This window comes from Carcharhinus amblyrhynchos, unplaced genomic scaffold (genome assembly GCF_965287045.1).
Source record: "Carcharhinus amblyrhynchos unplaced genomic scaffold, sCarAmb.v2.hapA scaffold_434, whole genome shotgun sequence".
Taxonomy (NCBI): Eukaryota; Metazoa; Chordata; class Chondrichthyes; order Carcharhiniformes; family Carcharhinidae; genus Carcharhinus; species Carcharhinus amblyrhynchos.
In genome coordinates this window covers 26951-49066 of record NW_027650174.1, presented here as the reverse complement: position 1 = coordinate 49066, position 22116 = coordinate 26951, and the positions used below count along the sequence as shown (strand labels likewise).

At 49.3% G+C, this 22116-nt stretch overlaps 1 protein-coding gene across 1 annotated transcript in view; it reads left to right on the top strand.

Moving 5' to 3' along the window:
* LOC145339378 (adhesion G protein-coupled receptor E3-like) overlaps positions 1-22116 on the top strand; it is a 54884-nt gene that overhangs the window by 30723 nt on the left and 2045 nt on the right. Inside the window, exons 8-14 of the mRNA XM_080183822.1 lie at positions 1267-1460; positions 5318-5488; positions 8159-8353; positions 9820-10055; positions 12441-12507; positions 16522-16613; positions 18366-18534. Coding sequence (XP_080039948.1) covers positions 1267-1460; positions 5318-5488; positions 8159-8353; positions 9820-10055; positions 12441-12507; positions 16522-16613; positions 18366-18534 — 1124 coding nt within the window. The remainder of the gene's footprint in view (positions 1-1266; positions 1461-5317; positions 5489-8158; positions 8354-9819; positions 10056-12440; positions 12508-16521; positions 16614-18365; positions 18535-22116) is intronic.

Genomic DNA, 22116 nt, shown 5'->3' with positions numbered 1-22116 from the left:
GGGGGGAATTTCCCACCGGGACAAACAATTCTTGGGAAATATTAAAAAGAAAAGGTTAAATTGGAGGAGAAAGGTCACAGTCTAAAGTTGTTGAACTGTTTATTAGATGAAGATTATTTGGACATTATCTGCGGCTGTACAATTAGGCCTCATTTAGAATATTGTGTGTAATTCTGGTCACCACACGACCAGGAGGACATGGAGAGGGTACAGAAGTCGTTTACCGGGATGTTGCCTGGTCTGGGTGGGTTTAGCTATGACGAGGGGTCAGACTGGAAGGACAGAGGTTGAGGGGTGAGCTGGTAGAGGTTTACAAGATTATGAGTGGCAGGGACGGAGTGGATGGTCAGATGCTTTTTTCTAGGCTATAGAAACATCAAGTGCTAGGTGATATCGGTTGGAGGTGCGTGGGGAGAAGTTTAGAGGAGATGTGCGAGGCAAGTTTTTGCACAGAGGGTGGTGGGTGTCTGGAACTGGCTGCCCAGGGAGGGGGTGGGAGCAGGTACGATGGCGACATTTAAAGGGCAACTAGACCAATACATGAACAGGATGGGAATGGAAGGATACGGAGTCCGTAAATGCAGAGGGTTTTAGACATCATGATCAGAGAGCTGAAGGGCCTGTTCCTGTTCCTGTGCTGTTCTTTATTACCTTGTTGCTCACTGCTGGAGTTTGCCCTGGGTGTCGGGGCTGCTATGTTTCCACTTCAGAAGTATTTCTTCGGCTGTGAGGTGCAGTGGGACGTCCCGAGGCTGTGGAAGGCACTATAGAAATGCCAATGTGCTTGCTGCCGACATCCAGAACGAATTTTATGCGCGTGAGCGTGAAGGATCACTGTACGGTTTGGAAACATTCTGCGCCGGAGAGGGTGAAATGACCCGGATTTTCTGATCAGGGTCTCAATCCGTATTCCCAAATCCGGCCCGGCAACATCAGTGCTCCCTTAGCTCCCTCCGATTTTTCAGGCCAGTGAAGATCCTACGATCTCAGCGCAGGAAACCTCCGAGTCATTGGCCAGGATTTTCCTGCCACCTACGCTGGAAGAATCTTACTGTCCAGCCAACTGCAAACTACGTGCCCCCCCCCCCACCCCCACTTGACCTTCCACTCCCCCCCCCCCAACCCCCACTGCCTGTTTCTTTGGTGGGGGGGTGTGGGTGGAGGCGTGGGTGCAGGGTTATGTCCAATCTCCAGCGATCCCGGAGATGTGGCCAGGTGTGTACTGTCTTCATTTTCATTAACGTTGGGACAATTCCACTCTGCCAGATTTTGCCGCCATCTCCTTGCTGGTTTTCAACAACCTGGAATCCATCTTGAACAGCGAGGAGAACAGAAAAGGGGGTGGAGTGGCTGGGAGGACCGGCCCGTTAAACTCCAAGGTGATAACAGCCTCCATCAGCAACAAGGCGGCCAGTCACCACCTGACAGAGGTGGTCAACTTTACACTGAAACTCAACCAGGTCTGTACACAAGGTTAATCCTGCCCTCATCGCTTTTGTTTAACTGGGAGATGGAGTCAGGAGCCGGAATAATGGTGATGCGAGAATCCCAAAAATTCCTCGCCCCGAATTGGGTTTCGAGGGCTTCCAGCCGACAAGATCCCACCTACCCACCACCTCTACTTACCCATCCTGCACCCCCCAAACCCCTCCCCCCACAACCAACACCTCCCCCCCCGCCCCCCGACTCCCCGCAACTCCTGACTTGTTCCTTCACCGTCACAGGACCACAGCCCTGGAACTCCTTCCCTAACAGCACTGAGGGTGCACCTACACCACTTGGGCTGCCAGGGTCTGAAGGAGTCACTTTGCCACCACGTTCTCAAGGGGCAATTAGGACTGGGCCATAAGTGCTGGCCGAGCCCACATCCCGTGAATGGTGGCACTGTGGTTAGCACCACGGCCTCTCAGCACCAGGGACCCGGCTTCAATTCCGGCCTCAGGTGACTGTGTGGGGTTGTGCATGTTCTCCCTGGGTCTGCGTGGGTTTCCTCCGGGTGCTCCGGTTTCCTCCTGCAGTTCAAAGGTGTGCAGGATAGGAGGATTGGCCATGCTAAATTGCCCGTTAGTGTCCAAAGATGCGCAGGTTAGTTGGATTGGCCATGTTAAATGCGTGGGGTTACATGGATAGGGCAGGTGGGGAGGGCCTGGGTAGGATGATCTTTCGAAGAGTGGTGCAGACTCAATTGGCCGAATAGCCTGTTTGTGCACCGTAGGGATTCTATGACTAAAACAGACCGAGGAAAGCAACAGGTCGGGTACTTGGCCTGGGTTAGCTGGGCAGTTGGTGCTCTCATTGACCTCTTGTTTCCTGTAAGAAATAACAACATTTATGTAGGACCCTTAATGTGATGAGAAGTCCCAGGGTGCTTTGCAGGAGCGTTACTGAACGAATGTCATGTTGAGTTACGTAAGGAAACACAGAGACTAGGAGTGGGAGTAGACCATTCAGCCCATCGAGCCTGCACTGTCAATAATCCCACCCAGGCTCTATCCCTGTAACCCCACAGACAGAAACACAGAATGTAGGAGGAGGCCATTTGGCCCTTCGAGCCTGCATCGCCATTCATTTTGATCATGGCTGACCATCAAATTCAATATCCTGATCTCTCCCTTCCCCCCACCCCGATATCCCTTAATCCCTTTAGCCCCAAGAGCTATATCTAATTTCTTGGAATCACACAACGTTACCACTTCCTGTGGGAGTGAATCCCACACATTCACCACCCTCTGGGTGAAGAAATTTCTCCTCACCTCAGTCCTAAAAGGTTTCCCCCTTATCCTCAAACCATGACCCCCTAGTTCTGGATTCCCCCCACCATCGGGAACATTCTTTCCCTGTCTAACCCTGTTAGAATTTTAGAAGTTTCTAAGAGATTCCTCTCTCACTCTTCTAAACTCCAGTGAATATAATCCTAACTGACTTAGTCTCTCCTCATATGACAGATCTGTCATCCCAGGAATCAGCCTGGTATTCATAGAATCCTACAGCGCAGAAGGAGGCCATTCAGCCCATCTGCACCGACCAAAATCCCACCCAGGCCCTATTCCCATAACCCCAAGCAATGACCCAAGCTAGTCCCTCTGACACTAAGGGGCAATTTAGCACGGCCAATGCACCTAACCTACACATCTTTGGACCGTGGAAGGAAACCAGAGCACCCAGAGGAAACCCACGCCGACATGGGGAGAACGTGCAAACTCCAACAGACAGTGACCCGAGCCGGGAATCGAACCCGGGTCCCTGGCGCTGTGAGGGGCAGCCGTGCTAACCCACTGTGCCGTCCATGTTATTAGGTCAGGTGACACAGAAAGATTGGTCCAGAGGTATTTAAATCCGACAAGGGTGTTGCAGATACGGCAACTGGAGGCACTGCCACCAATCCGGTGGGGCAATTAAAATTGGGGGGTGTCCCAGAGTTAGAGGAGCCCAGAGACCGCAGAGGGTTGTGGGGCCGGAAGAGATTATGGAGACGGGGTGGGGTAAAGAGGGATTTGAAAAGAAGAGGAAAAGGATCGATCAGGACCACCATCCAGTTATTATACGGTGACGAGCGTGCGTGCTGTAAATAGACGCTGACAACGTGATTGTTATTGACTATGGAGAGGCGAAGAGACGTAGGAAGGGGAATTAAAGCAGATTGCTGGAAGTATTCGGCAGGTCTGGCGACATCCGTGGAGAAAGAAACAAGGATTAATGTTTCCGGGTGCGATGCTTCATCAAACTTCCCCGTAGGACTCCGACAGTGCAGAAGGAGGTCATTCGGCCCATCGAGTTTGCACTGACCACACTCTGTGTGGGTTTCTTCCGGGTGCTCCGGTTTCCTTCCTCAGTCCAAACATGTGCAGATTAGGTTGATTGGCCGTGCTAAATTGAGCCCAGTGTCAGAGGATTAGCAGGGTAAACATGTGGGGTTACGGGAAGAGGGCCTCGGTGGGATTGCAGTCAGTGCCGACTCAATGGGCCAAATGGCCTCCTTCCGCACTGTAGGGATTCTGTGATTCACCCAAACCCTATTCCCGTAACCCCACATATTTACCCTGCTAATCCCCCTGACGGTAAGGTCAATTTAGCACAGCCAATTCACCTAACCTGCACGCCTTTTAGACTGTGGGAGGAAACCAGAGCACCCGGAGGAAACCACGCAGACACGGGGAGAATGTGCAGACACCACACAGACAGCGACCCAAGCCGGGATTTGAACCCAGGTCCCTAGAACTGTGAGGGAGCAGTGCTGACCACTGTGCCACCGTGCCGCCCATTCTGGAGAACGATTGGAATCATTGGCTCTGTTCATTCCCTCTCCACAGGTACTGTCAGACCAGCTGAGCACTTGCAGCACTTTCTGTTTTCAAGTCAGGTTTCCACTGTCTGCAGTATTTTAATTTTTACTGCGGTGAAGACTGGGAGGCCAGCTGTGGTTTGAAGCAATGGACAAGAGAGGCGGTCACAGGACACCAGCTTTCGAGGCAACATCAGAGGAAGTGTTGCTTCATCAATATTTTTAGTTAATTCCGTTACTCATTGTTTCACATCTGTTATCTTTTCACTGGAACTGGTGATCAAAGGAAACTCATTAATTACACAGTGTAGAGGGAGCTTTACTCTGTATCTAACCCCTTGTTGTACCTGTCCTGGGAGTGTTTGATGGGGACAGTGTAGAGGGACCTTTACTCTGTATCTAACCCCGTGCTGTACCTGTCCTGGGAGTGTTTGATGGGGACAGTGTAGAGGGAACTTTACTCTGTATCTAACCCCGTGCTGTATCTGTCCTGGGAGTGTTTGATGGGGGGACAGTGTAGAGGGAGCTTTACTCTGTATCTAACCCTGTGCTGTACCTGTCCTGGGGAGTGTTTGATGGGGGACAGTGTAGAGGGAGCTTTACTCTGTATCTAACCCCGTGCTGTACCTGTCCTGGGAGTGTTTGATGGGGACAGTGTAGAGGGAGCTTTACTCTGTATCTAACCCCGTGCTGTACCTGTCCTGGGAGTGTTTGATGGGGACAGTGTAGAGGGAGCTTTACTCTGTATCTAACCCTGTGCTGTACCTGTCCTGGGAGTGTTTGATGGGGACAGTGTAGAGGGAGCTTTACTCTGTATCTAACCCCGTGCTGTACCTGTCCTGGGAGTGTTTGATGGGGGGACAGTGTAGAGGGAGCTTTACTCTGTATCTAACCCCGTGCTGTACCTGTCCTGGGAGTGTTTGATGGGGATATCAATGTACTGAGTGAATATCGCACTGATTGGGCACGGTTCAGTCTTGTGGTGGGAGCTGGGTGTTTCGGACAATGTTTAACAGAGTTTATTCTTGTGTGCAGGAACATAATGGCACCGGGGATTTAAAGTGTGTGTACTGGAAGAAGACAGGAGTGGGTAGTTTCTGGTCCACAGAAGGCTGTATCACATTTGACATTAACCAAACGCATGTCATGTGCCAATGTAACCATCTGACCAGTTTTGCCATTCTAATGGCACCCATCGAGATCGAGGTAAATCTGGACTCAAGCTTGGTTCGGGGCGTGGGGGGGTGGGGGGTGGGGGGTGGTGGGGGGAGGGAGTAAAAAGCCTGGTTTCCCCTGATCCGTAACAGCTCCCTGATCACACTGGGACTCAGCGGGTACAGAGGCAGGAGGTTGGGTTTTTCAAATCCAGCTTTGTCTCCACTAGTCGGAGAGACGAGGGCAGTGCGTCAGAGTAAAGGGACAACCCTTTGGAACTGAGATGAGGAGGAATTTCTTCAAGCCAGAGGGTGGTGAATCGGTGGAACTCACCGCCACAACCGAGAGCCTAGCTACCTGCATCAAGGTCATTGGGCGGAATTTAACCAGCATGTCCGCCCGAGGTTCGTACCATCCTGCCCGAATCCAACAGAGAACGCCGTTTTCCGAGCCTCGCCCTTCTCCCCCTCCTCTCCGGAATCAGGGAGGGCGTACCGGTAAAATTCCAGCCATTGAGTGGATTTGAGACAGATGTAGATAGGTTCTTGATTGGTAAGGAGATCAGGGGTTATGGGGAAAAGGCGGGAGAATGGGGTTGAGAAAATTATCAGGCAAGATTGAATGGCGGAGCAGACCCAATGCGCAACATTTCCCTAACCCACCCACCATGGGAATCGTAGCGGACAGGGGGCAGATGTGTAAAGGTCAGTCAACCTTGGGTGCAGATTTCCAGCCTTGGTTTCCAGCTGGAAACATCCGCATGACCAATCCTAGGTCAGGTGGCCTAATTCTGCTTTTATATCTTATGGTCTAATGGCTTCAAGGGGTTGAGCAGAACAATCTAGACCGATTCAGCCTGTGCAGTATTGGGGGAGTGCTGCACTGTCAGGAGTGCCGCGCTGTCGGGAGTGCCGCAGTGTCGGGAGCGCCGTGCTGTCGGGAGTGCCACACTGTCGGGAGCGCCGCACTGTCGGGAGCGCCGCGCTGTCGGGAGCGCCGCGCTATCGGGAGCGCTGCACTGTCGGGAGAGCCGTGCTGTCGGGAGCGCCACACTATCGGGAGTGCCGTGCTGTCAGGAGCGCTGCACTGTCGGGAGCGCCGCGCTGTCGGGAGCGCCACGCTGTCGGGAGCGCCGCGCTGTCGGGAGCGCCACGCTGTCGGGAGCGCTGCACTGTCGGGAGCGCCGTGCTGTCGGGAGCACTGCACTGTCGGGAGTGCCGTGCTGTCGGGAGCGCCGCACTGTCAGGAGTGCCGCGCTGTCAGGAGTGCCGCGCTGTCGGGAGTGCCACACTGTCGGGAGTGCCGCGCTGTCAGGAGTGCCACACTGTCAGGAGCGCCGCGCTGTCAGGAGCGCCGCGCTGTCAGGAGCACCGCAGTGTCTGGAGCACCGCAGTGTCGGGAGCGCCGCAGTGTCGGGAGCGCCGCAGTGTCGGGAGCGCCACAGTGTCGGGAGCGCCACAGTGTCAAGAGTGCCACACTGTCAGGAGTGCCGCAGTGTCAGGAGTGCCGCAGTGTCGGGAGTGCCGCAGTGTCAGGAGTGCCGCAGTGTCAGTTGAGTTGTTCAATCAATTGCCCTCTTAGCTGAAGGTCAGGAACCCAAATCTCGAAGACACGGGGCAGGGAGTTAAAGCCAAACATTGACCCCAATCTCAGAATCCACACCATTGGTCTTTATCAGAATCAACAAACGTGTAAATTCAGCCAAGTGTCCAACACTTTGATCTCTCTCTGCTGTGTTCAATCTCCTGAGGCTACTGTCCACCCAGGGACCGTGACATTGGCTGCTGTTTACTCTGCCAGCCTACCCTGTTACAGCTCCTGGCACCGCCCATGCCAACCAACATGGGAGCAGGGGCTCCAACCAAAACTAGGCTGTGTAAATAGAAGATAATATTTCACAACTAAGTTCCCTAACCCTAACCCTAACCCTAACCCTAACCCTCCTCCCTCAAAGTGAGTTGGCTATGGAGACGGTGTGTGGATTTTCTAATGTAGCTGCAGCTACACAGGAACCTCTCCACTGCCAAAGAATCCTGACAGTGCAGGAAGAGGCCATTCAGCCCATCAGGTCTGCACCCGCTCTCTGACAGAGTATCTTATCCAGGCTCTATCCCCATAACCCCACATATTCCCCCACAAACCTGTACATCTTTGGACACTAAGGGGAAATTTGGCATGGCCAATCCACCTAACCTTCACATCTTGGGACTGTGGGAGGAAACCACAGCACCCGGAGGAAACCCATGCAGACACGGGGAGAATGTGCAGACTCCACACAGACAGTGACCCAAGGTCAGAATCGAACCCGGAGTCCCTGGCGCTATGAGGCAGCAGCGCTAATCACTGTGCCACCCTTAGTCTGCCCTTAAGCCCAAGACATTTGGTATTGAGGTGGAGACACTACTCACACCCTCCAGTTGATTAAGTTCACCAGGGAATTCAAATAGAAACATTTTTACCCAAACAGTGTTTGGAATACGAAACTTTCCAAGGGTGGGGGAGTTGTTCTGTTGAGTATCGACGGGTCTAATGGGTGTCTAGATAAATAGATGAGGAAGAATGGAGTCAAGGATTATGTCAAACATCAGTCTAGGCCAGCTGGACTGAATGGCCTCATTCTGTGCTGTACATTCTGTCAGAGTGCCCCCACCCAGCGCCAGACAGTTGTTGCTATGCAGCTTTGACCCCCTGGCTGTGATTCTCTCTTTCTTCTTGCTGCAGGATGACTTTGCCCTGACGGTGATCACCTATGTTGGGCTCACCATCTCCCTGCTGTGTCTGGCAGCCTCGATCATTGTGTTCAGCAAGTGTCGCTCCATCCAAAACTGCAACACCACTGTGCACATGCACCTGAGCATAAACCTCTTCCTGGCACAGCTTCTTTTCCTGATAGGATTGAACGTGACAGGAGTCAAGGTGAGGAAGCCTCATCCGTGGGCCGCATCCGTGAGGCCAGGCGGTGGGACCAGGATTCCCCTGGGTGTCACAGGGCCTGACTGTCACCACAGGCCCCGACTGTCATCACAGGGCCTGACTGTAACCACAGGGCCTGAGTGTCACCACAGGGCCTGACTGTCATCAAAGGGCCTGACTGTCACTTCAAGTCCTGACTATCACCACAGAGCCTGACTGTAACCACAGGGCCTGACTGTCACCATAGGGCCTGACTGCCACCACAGGGCCTGACTGTAACCACAGGGCCTGACTGTAACCACAGGGCCTGACTGTCACTACAAGGCCTGACTGTCACCACAGGGCCTGACTGTAACCACAAGGCCTGACTGTCACCACAGGGCCTGACTGTCACCATAGGGCTTGACTGTCACTACAAGGCCTGACTGTCACCATAGAGCCTGACTGTCACCATAGGGCCTGACTGTCACCACAGGCCCTGACTGTCACCACAGGGCCTGACTGTCATCACTGTGCCTGTGTGCCTACCCGTGTGTCTGTGCATCTGTCATTGGGTGGGATCTTATGGCCTCGCTCGTCCTGAAACCGTAAAATCTTGCCCAAGGTAATAGGACCTTTCCATGGTCCATCCCTTGCCTGCTCCAATTCCCGTGGCAGATGGAACTGAAAAATTCCAGCCTATTTGTCTATCTCAGTCGCCAAGACACTACTTAAATCCCCATTTGCTTTGGCGGGACTGGAAAATGCTGCAGCAGGAGGGACTGGAAATCTCTTCCTGTGTGTTTCTGTCTATATGCCTCAATCCTATGTGCCTGTCTGTGTGTGTGTGTGTGTGTGTGTGTGTCTGTCTGTGTGTGTATTTCTGTCTGTGTTTCTCATTCCTGTGTGTCTGTGTGTCTATCAGTATGTCTCTGCGTTTGTGTGTCTGAGTGTGAGTCTGTATGCGTGTCTGTGTGTGTCTGTATTTTTGCCTGTGTGCCTCATGCCGTGTGTCTGTGTGTATGTACCTGTGTCTGTCAGCGTGTGCATGTCTATGTGTGTGTCTGTGTATGTGTCTGTGTTTGTGTCCGTGTGTCTGTCAGTACCTGTGTCTGCGTATGTATCTCTGTGTGTGTCTGTGTGTCTATCAGTGTGTCTGTGTGTGTGCCTGTGTGTGTGTCTGTGTGTGTGTCTATCAGTGTGTCTGTGTGTGTGTCTGTGTACATGTCTGTGTGTCTATCAGTGTGTCTGTGTGTGTGTGTATGTGTGTGCCTGTTTCTGTGTGTCTATCAGTGTGTGCATGTGTGTGTCAGTGTGTGTGCCTGTGTGTGTGTCTGTGTGTGTGTGTCTGTCAGTGTGTGTGTCTGTGTGTGTGTGTCTGTCAGTGTGTTTACCCCTGTGCCCTCTGACTCCTCTGTGTGTTTCTCTCCGTCACTCTGACCCCTCACACACAGCTGAAAACTAACCAATTATTCTGATATTTTCTGCAGATACTTTGCGCAGTGATAGCGGGATGTCTGCATTATCTTTTCCTGACAGTCTTTGCCTGGATGCTCCTGGATTCGTTACAGATTTTCATGGCGTGCAGGCATCTTACAGTCAAAGCCTATACCCGCACTCACATTATCAAGCGGAGATACCTGTATCCCTCTGGCTATGCTGTTTCAGCACTGATTGTAATTATCTCAGCAGCAGTAAACCCCACAGGCTACGGGTCTGAAAGAAGGTGAGTAATTTGGTATTTAGTTAACATCATAGAACCAAACCCACCATGCCACAGTTCTATTGTGTCAAGTCCCTCCAGAGTCAAACAAGTGACTGTCCCTCATTCTTCTATAAGCCCCACTTACCCCTCAAAGCACAACCCCACCTCCCAGAGTCCAGTCCAGTGAACCTTCGCTGTACTGTCTCTGATATGAGTCTGTCCTTCCTCAAACATGGAGCTCACACTGCGCAGACACACACATAGACAGAAACACAGACAGGTACATAGGCGCACACACACACACACACAGAAATGCAGACAGGTAAATAGGCACACACAGATGTACACACAGGCACACACACACACACACAGACACACACATACACACACAGGCACACACACAGACACACACACAGGCACACACACAAACACACACAGACAGGCAGACAGGTACACAGGCACACACACATGCACACAGACGGACACACACAGCCAGACAGATACTGAGGTAGACACTGACAGACATATACACAGACGGACACACTGACAGAGATACACAGACACATAAACAAACAAACACACAGATACACACACACACACAGAAACGCAGACAAGTACATAGGCACACACACGGATGTACACACAGACACACGCACACAAACAGGCGCACACACACACATACACAGAGACATACACACACAGGCACACACACAGACAGACACACACAGACACAGACACACACACACACACACACAGGCAGACGTACACAGGCACACACACACGCACACACACATGCACACAGACGGACACACACAGCTAGACACACACAGACAGATACAGAGGTACACACTGACAGACATACACAGACAGACACACTGACAGAGATACACAGACACATAAACAGACAGACACACTGATATACACAGACACACACACATAGACACCCAGGCAGAGACATACACACACAGAGGCACAGACACACACAGAGACACAGACATACACACACACAGACAGATACACAGACAAGTAAGTTCTCACTACAGCCTTGAGGGGGCAAGACCATGAGAGATAGAAGCAGAAGGAGGCCATTCAGCCCCTTGAGCCTGCTCCTCCATTCAATAAGGTCATAGCTAATCTCACACTAACTGAGACAACTTTCCTGCCTTATCTCCGTAACCCCATAATTCCTGGACTGATTAAAAATCCATCGATCTTATTCTCGGAAATGTTCAAAGACCCGGTCACCTGGGGTAAAGAATTCCAAAGATTCACCACTCTCTGAGAGAAGAAATTCTTCCTCAAATCTGTCTTAAATGAGCTCCCCCTCATCCTCTGTGCCCTCTGGGTCCTACACTCTCCCATGAGTGGAAATATCCCCCCAATATTTACCCTGCCTGACCAACCCCCCCCTCAGATTTTGATATGCTTCAATTGTGTCCCCTCTCATTCCTCTCATCTCCAAGGAGGACAGGCCCAATCGTTCCTCACTCGGTAATCCTTCCAAACCTTGACTCCAAATCCTCTCATTATCCAGAACTAAGGCAATTCTGTCCATGGTCGATCGATCATCGACGCTTTTGTGGAGGGGAAGAGTTCCAGTGAGCCCAAATTCCCATGGTTGCTCAGTGACCCGGGGTGAAAGGTCACAAGGTGTCAGCCTGACCTTTGTGCGACGAACATAAAGCAGATGACAACGAATAGAAACGTAGAACGTTACAGCACAGTACAGGCCCTTCGGCCCTCAATGTTGTGCCGAGCTATGTCCAAACCCACGATCAAGCTATCCCACTCCCTATCATTCTGGTGTGCTCCATGTGCCTGTCCAATAACCGCTTGAAAGTTCCTGAAGTGTCCGACTCCACTATCACAGCAGGCAGTGCATTCCACACCCCAACCGCTGTCTGAGTAAAGAACCTACCTCAGACATCCCTCCTATATCTCCCACCTGATAGTTATGCCCCCTAGCAACAGCCACATCCACCCGAGGAAATAGTCTCTGCACGTCCACTCTACCTATCCCCCTCATCATCTTATAAACCTCTATTAAGTCGCCTCTCATCCCCCTCTGCTCTAAAGAGAAAAGCTCCAGCTCCGTCAGCCTTTCCTCATAAGACCTACCCTCCAAACCAGGCAGCATGGGAAGCCCCTTTGCATCTGGGCTGAGTTTTATTTTCATTGACTAGAAGCAAGTGAATGAAGTAGAAACAAGCGGGAGAGATCGGGGGGGGGGGGGGAAGTGACGTATAACTGTTATCCTCTCAGCCCATATCCTTATCGCCTTGTTGTCCATGGGAACTTCTGTGCACAAATCGGCCTCCAGGCTTCCTACATGACCACACTGACTGCACCTCAGAGGCACCTCAATGGCTGAACAATGTTCCATAATCAATTCTTTGACTCTCACAGTTGCTGGCTGAGCTTAGAGTCACGATTCCGATGGAGTTTCCTAGGGCCGGTTTGCTTTATCATTGTGGTAAGTCTGCTGTCTTTCTGTTACATTTCACCGTGACGCATGTTGCAGAAGGAGGCCATTCGGCCCATCAGGTCTGCATCGACACTCCAATAGAGCATCTTACCCAGTCCCACCCATCCCCGTTACCTGGGTATTTACCCCGCTAATCCACCCTAGCCTACACGTCTTGGGACACTAAGGGACAATTTAGCATGGCCTATCCACCTAACCTGCACATCTTGGGACACTAAGGGGCAATTTAACATGGCCAATCCACCTAACCTGCACATCTTGGGACACTAAGGGGCAATTTAACATGGCCAATCCACCTAACCTGCACAACTTGGGACACTAAGGGACAATTTACCATGGGAAAACCATCTATCCTGCACATTTTTGGACACTAAGGGACAACTTAGCATGGCCGATCCATTTAACTTGCACATCTTTGGACACTAAAGGACAATTTAGTGTGGCTAATCCATTTAACCTACATATCTTTGGACACTAAGGGGCAACTTAACATAGCCAATCCATGTAGCCCGCACATCTTGGGGCACCAGGGGGCAATTTAGTATGGCCAATCCATCTAACCTGCACATCTTTGGACTGTGGGAGGAAACCAGAGCACCCGGAGGAAACCCATGAGACATGGGGAGAACATGCAAGCTCCACACAGACTGTCATCCAAGGCCAGAATTGAACCCAGGTCCCTGGTGCATGTGAGACAGCAGTGCTAACCATGTTGCCCAAGTGGCAATGGTTTGAAGAACTGAAGGCTGGAGTGTGTGAGTTCAGAGCATTCCAAAGAAAACTGAAGTGTGACTAAAGTAGGTGTTGATGGTATTATTACTCAACTAATAATCCACACCCAAGGTAAGGTGCTGGAGAACTGGGTTCGAATCCCGCCATGGAGGATGGTGGAATTTGAATTCAATACAAAATATCTGGAATTAAGAATCTACTGATAACCATGAAACCATTGTCAGAAAAACCCGTCTAGTTCAATAATTCTTTAGGGAAGGAAATCTGCCACCCTCACTTGGTCTGGCCTACATGCAACTCCAGAGCCACAGCAATGTGGTTGATTCTTAACTCCTGCCAAACACAACTAGGGATGGGCAATAAATGTTGGCCAGCCAGCAACACCCATGTCATAATAGCATAATAGCAAAGAAGATAAGAGATTGATTATTTTGTAAACCTGATCTCCTTTTCTCTTATCTAAACTAGAGAATTATAATCATGTCAAGTAAAATATTAACTGCAATAAGAATCTTCTGAAATGCAGGTGATTTATTACTAACATTTTATTACTAGCAATAAGTTTCATTAGTTGCTGTAAAGTTTATTAGTAGTACTGGGATTTGTTCATTGTAGATTAACTGAGCAAAATAAATCAATTAACAAACAATCGTAGGGCAAGTGATGTGCTGCAACTGTAGTATGTGGGAACTGCTGGACACCAGTCTGTTCCAGGGCAAACATGTCTGCAATAGGTGTATGTGGCTCGAGGAGCTTTGGCTCAGAGTCAGCGAGCCGGAGGCTGAGCTGCAGACACTGTGAATCATCATAGAATCCAACAGTGCGGAAGGAGGCCATTCAGCCCATCGAGTCTGCACCGACCACAATCCCACCCAGGCCCTATTCCCGTAACCCTATGTATTTACCCTAGCTAGTCCCCCTGACACTAAGGGGTAATTTAGTATGGACAGTCCACCTAACCTGCACATCATTGGACTCTGGGAGGAAACCACCTGGGGGAGACCCATGCAAACATGGGGAGAATGTGCAAGCTCCACGCAGACAGTGACCTGAGCCAGGAATCGAGGGAGGGGGAACGTTACCTGGGCATGTTCACTGGAGTTTTGCTGCCCCGCCTGCCACAGGAATCGGAGTGGGCAAGAGGCAGGCAATGGGAAGGTCCGTCAATCTGGGGCAGGACTTTACAGTTTCGGGACAAGCGAGGCTGTAAAAAAATCCCACCCTCTGCTCTAGATGTCAGCCTTGAGACAGGGTCATCTGGTTTGATCGGTGGTCAGGGACTGCAGAACGTGATGGCAAGTGAGGCAAGAATGGGGATTGAGTGGAGCTGCTCTTGCGATGGCCCATCAAGTCCAAATTCCTTGCTGCTTGTATGGACGAGAGCGGGAGATATATGAATGAATTGACAACTGTAGAAGAAATCATTCAAACAGGGGGGAAGAAATAGGAATGCATGATATTAGGGAGCAGTATAGTCAGGGAGAGTAATCACATGTCAAAGTCACTGAGAATCCAATACTGCCTTCCCAATGCCAGTGTTCGGGATACATCTGGATTCCTGAGAAAACTCAAGATGGGAGTAATTTTAAAATTTCATGTCGAGAATATGTGGAAAGCAGCTGGGGAGGGGCGGAGGGGTGGGGGCGGGGAGTGCGGAATTAAGCTCAAATCCCACATAGGCGGCTGGGAGAATTTTAGATCAATTAGTAAATAAATCTGGACTGAAATTTTCCCCTCTCGCCCGCCGCGGGAATCATAGCGGCCGAGGCAGAAGGTTCCATGGGCCAGTCAAAGGCCTGTTGAGTTCAGGCGGGAAGTTGTCCCCGGAGTGAGTCACCCATCTGGTTTACCAGTGCTTCTTTAGGGAAGGAAATCTGCCACCTTAACCCGGTCTGGCCTCCGTGTGAATCCAGCAAATGTGGTTGACTCTCAACCATCCTTTGGAATGGCCTCGCAAGTCACTCAGCTGGATGTGACATGCTACACCCTAGCTGTGACTGTAACACTGCATTCTGCACCCTCTCCTCGCCTTGTCCCCTATGAACGGTATGCTTATGTCTGCATAGTGCACAAGAAACAATATTTTTGAGTGAACCCAGTAACAGTAATAAATCACATCAGATCAGATCAAAAATAAAGCACTGTGCGTGTACCTTCGTGATGTGGAGATGCCGGCGTTGGACTGGGGTAACCACAGTAAGAATCTCACAACACCAGGTTAAAGCCCAACAGGTTTATTTGGTAGCAGAAGCCACTAGCTTTTGAAGCGCTGTTCCTTCATCGGGTGTGCTCCGAAAGCTAGTGGCTTTTGCTACCAAGTGAAGCTGTTGGGCTTTAACCTGGTGTTGTGAGATTTCTTACTGAGTGTACCAACATCACTGGGACTGCAGCAGTTTACAAACACAGCTCACTGCCGCCTTTTTCAGGACAGTTAGGGATTGGCGCTTTGACTTAGAACCATAGAATCCTATAATGCAGGAGGCCATTCAGCCCATCAAGACTGCACCAACCGCAATCCCACCCGAGCTCTATCCCCATAACCCCATAAGTTTACCCTAGCTAGTCCCCCTGACACCAAGGGGCAACTTAGCATGGCCAATCCACCTACCTAACCTGGAGTTGATTTGATTTGATTTGATTTATTATTGTCACATGTATCAGTATACCATGATACATGGCGTTCAAAAGACAAAATTTTCACTGTATGTTTTATTTTTTTAAATTTAATTTGATTTATTATTGTCACATGTATTAGCATACGGTGAAAAGTATTGTTTCTTGGGTGCTATACAGATAAAGCATACCATTCATAGGAAAGGAAGCGAGAGAGTGCAGAATGTAGTGTTACAGTCATAGCTAGGGTGTAGAGAAAGATCAACTTAATGTGAGGTAGGTCCATTCAAAAGTCTGACAGCAGCAGGGAAGAAGCTGTTCTTGAGTTGGTTGGTACATGACCTCAGACTTTTGTATGTTTTCCTAACGGAAGAAGGCGGGAGAGAGAATGTCCGGGATGCGTGGGGTCCTTAATTATGCTGGCTGCTTCTCCGAGACAGTGGGAAGTGTAGACAGAGTCTGTGGATGGGAGGCTGATTTGAATGATGGACTGGGCTACATTCACGACCCTTTGATGCACAGGTTCCAACAATGATTTTTGAATTCAGGTTCTTTTGGGATCAAGTAATGGGAATATTACAGAGGGTTTGTTGCATTGTGTGTATACAGAGGGTGTTAGTCCACATCCACACCTTTTGTTCCCCTTCCTCACTCCAGGTGAACTTGGTGTTGTTTATCTGGACGATGGTCTTACTGCAACATCATCTGACCACACGCGACACAAGCGTGTCAAAGATCAAGGACACCAGGTAAACGTCCAGCACTGGGGAGGTCGTGATCTTCAGAACCACAACACCACCCATTTCCAGTTCCGGAAGAGGAAGATCTCATGGCGAACTTTCCGTGATTCGACCTTCAGATTTAGGGACAGACCCCCGGGTGGCGCCAAGGGAGGCCTGTCTGGGATGTCCGCTTTCCAGCGAAACTCAATTGCCCTTTTTGTGGAGGGGAGGGAACCACTTTTTAAAAATGGTACAGCACCACTGCGGAGGGAATGGCCTGGTGGTATTATGGCTGGTCTACTAATCCCAGAAACTCAGCTAATGTTCTGGGACCAGAATACGAATCCCGTGGTGGAATTTGAATTCAGGAAAAAAAAATCTGGAATTACGAATCTACTGATGACCATGATACCATTGTCGGAAAAACCCATCTGGTTCACTAATGTCCCTTTAGGGGAAGGAAATCTGCCGTCCTTACCTGGTCTGGCCTACATGTGACTCCAGAGCCACAGCGATGTGGTTGACTCTCAACTGCCCTCTATAATGACTGAGTAAGACACTCAGATCAAGGGCGACTGGGATGGGCAATGGCCAGCCAGTGACACCCATGTCCCACAAATCAATAAAAATATTTCAACCAGTTCAATATCCTAGCCCATAATATTCACAGAATATCATAAAATCCCTACGGTGCAAAAGGAGGCCATTCAGCCCATTGAGCCTGCACTGACAACAATCCCATTCAGGCCCTATCCCCTCAATCCCACATATTTACCCTGTTAATCCACTAAGGGGCAATTTAGCATGGCCAAACCACCTAACCTGCACATCTTTTGGACACTAAGGGGCAATTTAGCATGGCCAATCCACCTAACCTGCATGTCTTTTGGACACTGAGGGGCAATTTAGCATGGCCAATCCACCTAACCTGCACATCTTTGGACACTAAGGGGCAATTTAGCATGGCCAATCCACCTAACCTGCACATCTTTGGGACACTAAGGGGCAATTTAGCATGGCCAATCCACCTAACCTGCACATCTTTGGAGACTAACGGGCAATTTAGCATGGCCAATCCACCTAACCTGCACGTCTTTTGGACACTAAGGGGCAATTTAGCATGGCCAATCCACCTAACCTGCACATCTTTGGACACTAAGGGGCAATTTAGCATGGCCAATCCACCTAACCTGCACATCTTTGGGACACTAAGGGGCAATTTAGCATGGCCAATCCACCTAACCTGCACATCTTTGGAGACTAACGGGCAATTTAGCATGGCCAATCCATCTAACCTGCACGTCTTTTGGACACTAAGGGGCAATTTAGCATGGCCAATCCACCTAACCTGCACATCTTTGGACACTAAGGGGCAATTTAGCATGGCCAATCTGCCTGACCTGCACATCTTTGGAGCATGGGAGGAAACTGGACCATTCGGGGGAAAACTCACACAGACACGGGGGAGAACATGCAAGCTCCATATAGTGGCCCGAGGCTGGAATTGAACCAGTGCCCTGGCGCTGTGAGGCAGCAGTGCTAACCACTGTGCCACTGTACCACCTTCAACCAACATCACTGAATCTGATCAGTGAATGCTGTGTTTGGGAACTTGCTGTGCACAAATTGGCATGCTTTCCACATGACAACACTTTAATCGTACATCACTGTGCTTTGGGACTGCTAAGATCGTGAGAGGCAGTGTATAAATTAATGTTAATTTTTATTTGTATGTTAACAAGTTAACGCGAATAGTCTTTCTCTTTTCCTTTTGGATAGAGTGTTGACCCTGAAGGCGGCTGCGCGGTTGTTCGTTCTGGGATGCACTTGGATCTTTGGGATATTGAATGTCAATGAGAATACCACTGTCTTCTCCTACATATTCACCATTCTCAATACTCTCCAGGGTGTCTTTATTTTCCTTATTTACTGTGTCTTCAATCATCAGGTAAGACTGACTTCGTTACAGGGGCCAGCACAGCTGATGGAGGTTTGTAAGTTTATGAGGGGCAGGGACAGAGTGGACAGTCAGATGCTCTTTCCGAGGGTAGAAAAGTCAAGGATTAGGGGGCATAGGTTTAAGGCGCGTGGAGAGAAGTTTAGAGGAGATGTGCGAGGTAAGTTTTTTTACACAGAGGGTGGTGAATGTCTGGAACACGCTGCCCGGGGAGGGGGTGGGAGCAGATACGATAGCGGCATTTAATAGGCAATGAGACAAATACATGAATAGGATGGGAATGGAAGGATACGGGCTCCGTAAGTGCAGACGGTTTTAGTTTAGTTAGGGCATCATGGTCGGTGCAGTATTGGAGGGCCGAAGGGCCTGTTCCTGTGCTATACTGTTCTTTGTTCATTGTTCATTGACTCTACGGCATAGAAGGCTGGATAGTGGGCATTAGCAGGCACAAAATGCAATGGAGCCCATTTTCACACACCCCCCCTTTTCCCCCCTGCTATCTTGCTATCTCACCTCTGTGTGTCCTAGAATTCTGGCCTCTTAATAGACAGTACCTATCCTCCTCACATTATAGGAACACAGAGCAAGGGAGGGCCATTCAGCCCCTTGGACTTGTTTCACCATTGAATTAGAAGAAATGATGCAGAGACCCATCCCGTTATGCTGAGTTACGTACAATGTACAGCACAAGGAAAGGCCATTCAGCCCAACTAGCCTGTACCAGTCTTTCTCCACCCACCCAAAGATGTGCAGGTTAGGTTGATTGACCCTAATAAACTAATTGACCCTAATTTTGGAGGGATTAGCAGGGTAGGGGATAAGGTGGGATTGTTCTTGGTGTAGGCTCAATGGGCCGAATGGCTTCCTTCTGCACTGTAGGGATTCTATGATTCTACCTCCTCATCACCATAACCTTCGATTCATTTCTCCCTCTTGTGCTTACCTAGCTTCCATATTGCTAAAAAAGTGGCATTTTTGTCAAAGCTTCTTGTCTTTCACTCATCAGGGCACTTTGCAGGAGTACCAGTGTCTGGAGAAATCAACAACCTTATGCTGTATGAGAAGAAAGAGCTGGTTGGTTGGCAAATGGACCCTGATTGGTAGAGGCAATGCCATGGAGAATGCACCAGCTCATACTGATTGACAGTTAACTGCTATATATTAAGGTGCATATATTATAAGGTGCATATAAGTCCAACGCCGGCATACCCACATCATATATTAATACCACAGGGCTCTGTTCCTTGCAGACAGAAAGGACAGGTATGCACACTGCACCTGTTTCAGCTGGACACAATAAGTGACAGCCATTGGGTGTTACATTCCTCACGGCAACGCATTCACCAATCAGGGTCAATCTGTCGGTTCTAAATTTCAAATAATGCTTGATGGTTAACTGTCAGTTGCCAACAACTGATGCATTCTCCATGGCAATGCCTCTACCGATCAGAGTCCACTTGTAAGCCAATCAGCACTCTTTATTCAGGCAGTATAAACTTGTTGATTTCCCTTACATTGTATTTTTTGTGAATGTCCTGATGAGTGGAGGATGGAAAACTTTGACAGAAACAGCCTCTTCTCTCAGAAACACTCAAGCTTTGAATGACCACAAGAGCTATATATTTAGCTTCCCTTTTCAATGCATCTGTATGTGGTCTTTACCACACATGATGATAATGAGTTTCTTAATCTCATCAATCCCTCCTAAACTCGCAACTCGGTTTTAATAATAATTGCTTAAATCTCATGGTCAATAGATCTGGTCCCGCCTGCAGTATGATCATGTGAATTGACTGGGGTGTTTTTGCTGCAATAGTGTTTTATAAATAGCAAACAGGATGGCACAGTGGCATATTGGTTAATATTGCTGCCTCACATCAACAGAGATGTGGGTTCAGTTCCGGCCTCAGATGACCGCCTGTGTGGAGTTTGCATGTTCTCCCTGTGTCTGTGTAGGTTTCCACCAGTTCTCCGGTTCCCTTCTAGACTCCAAAGATGTGCAGGTTAGGTGGATTGGCCATGCTAAATTGCCACTTAATGTCCAAAGATGTGCAGGTTAGATGGATTGGCCATGCTAAATTGCCCCTTAGTGTCTAGAGATCTGTAGGTTAGATAGATTGGCCAAGATAATTGCCCCTTAGTATCCAAAGCTGTGCAGCTTAGTTGGATTGGCCATGCTCAAATGCCCCTTAGTAATGCAAGATGCTTAGGCTAGGTGGATTAGCCATGCTAAGTGTGTGTGGTTACAGGGACAGTGCAGGGAAGAGGGACTGGTTGTGATACTGTGTCAGAGAGTCAGAGCGAACTCAATGGGCCAAGTGACCTTCTCTGCACTGTAGGTATTCTATGATTCTATGACGATGAAATAGTTCTTGTAGAGGTAGAGGTGACACATGCCAAGATTTATCGGTGTGGCTGTGACTAAGGTTTATTTGGAGCCATTCAGCCCCAGAGGCCTATGCCAATGTTTAAATTCCATACTAGCCACCTCTGCCCCACCCTCCCTTCTTTTAACCTATCATTATCTTTCATTCCTTTCTCCCCCACGTGTTTATCTAAGAGCCTGTCCACACTTTGTTTCTCTTTGAGTCAAACAAAATTATTGACAGCCATTTGCTGGTTCATTCCTCAGGGCAGCAAGGAGCTGTAAATTATTTTGACCAATCAGAGTCATGCTGCCTGGCCTAAATTTTAAACAATACTCAGCAGTTAACTATCAGTCATCATCAACTGGTACTCTCTCCATGGCCCCTACCTTATATGCAACGACTCACTGCAACTATTCCCCTAACATAGTGAATTCCACAGTCTTGCCATTCGCTGATTAAAGAGGCTTCTGCTCAGTTCCCTACAGGACTGGTCAGTGATTATCATATTTATTGTTCCTTGATTCTTGCCCTGCCTATAAATGGCAATATCTTCTCTACATCCAACAATCAAATCGTTTCGTAATCTTGAAGATCTCGATCAGGTCATCTATCAGACTTCTCAACACTAGAGAAAAGACCCTCAGTCCGTTGTAAGTTTTTAAGTTTATTTATTACTGTCACAAGTAGGCTTACATTAACACTGCAATGATGTTACTATGAAAAGCCCCCAGTCGCCATTCTCCAGCGCCTGTTCGGGTACATTGAGGGAGAATTTAGCATGGCTAATGCACCCTAACCAGCACATCTTTGGATAGTAGGGTGGCATAGTGGTTAGCACTACTGCCTCACAACGCCAGGGACCCAGGTTTGATTCCCGGCTTGGGTCACTGTCTGTGCAGAGTCTGCACGTTCTCCCTGTGTTTGTGTGGGTTTCCTCCCACAGTCCGAAAGATGTGCAGGTTAGGGTGCATTGGCCGTGCTAAATTCTCCCTCAGTGTACCTGAACAGGTGTTAGAGTGCAGCAACTAGGGGATTTTCACAGTAACTTCATCGCAGTGTTAATGTAAGTCTACTTGTGACACTAATAAATAAATGTTTTAAACTGAAGTGAAATTTAGCATGGCCATTCTACCTAACTGCACATCTTTGGACACTAAGGGGACAATTTAGCATGGCCAATCCACCTAACCTGCACATCTTTGGA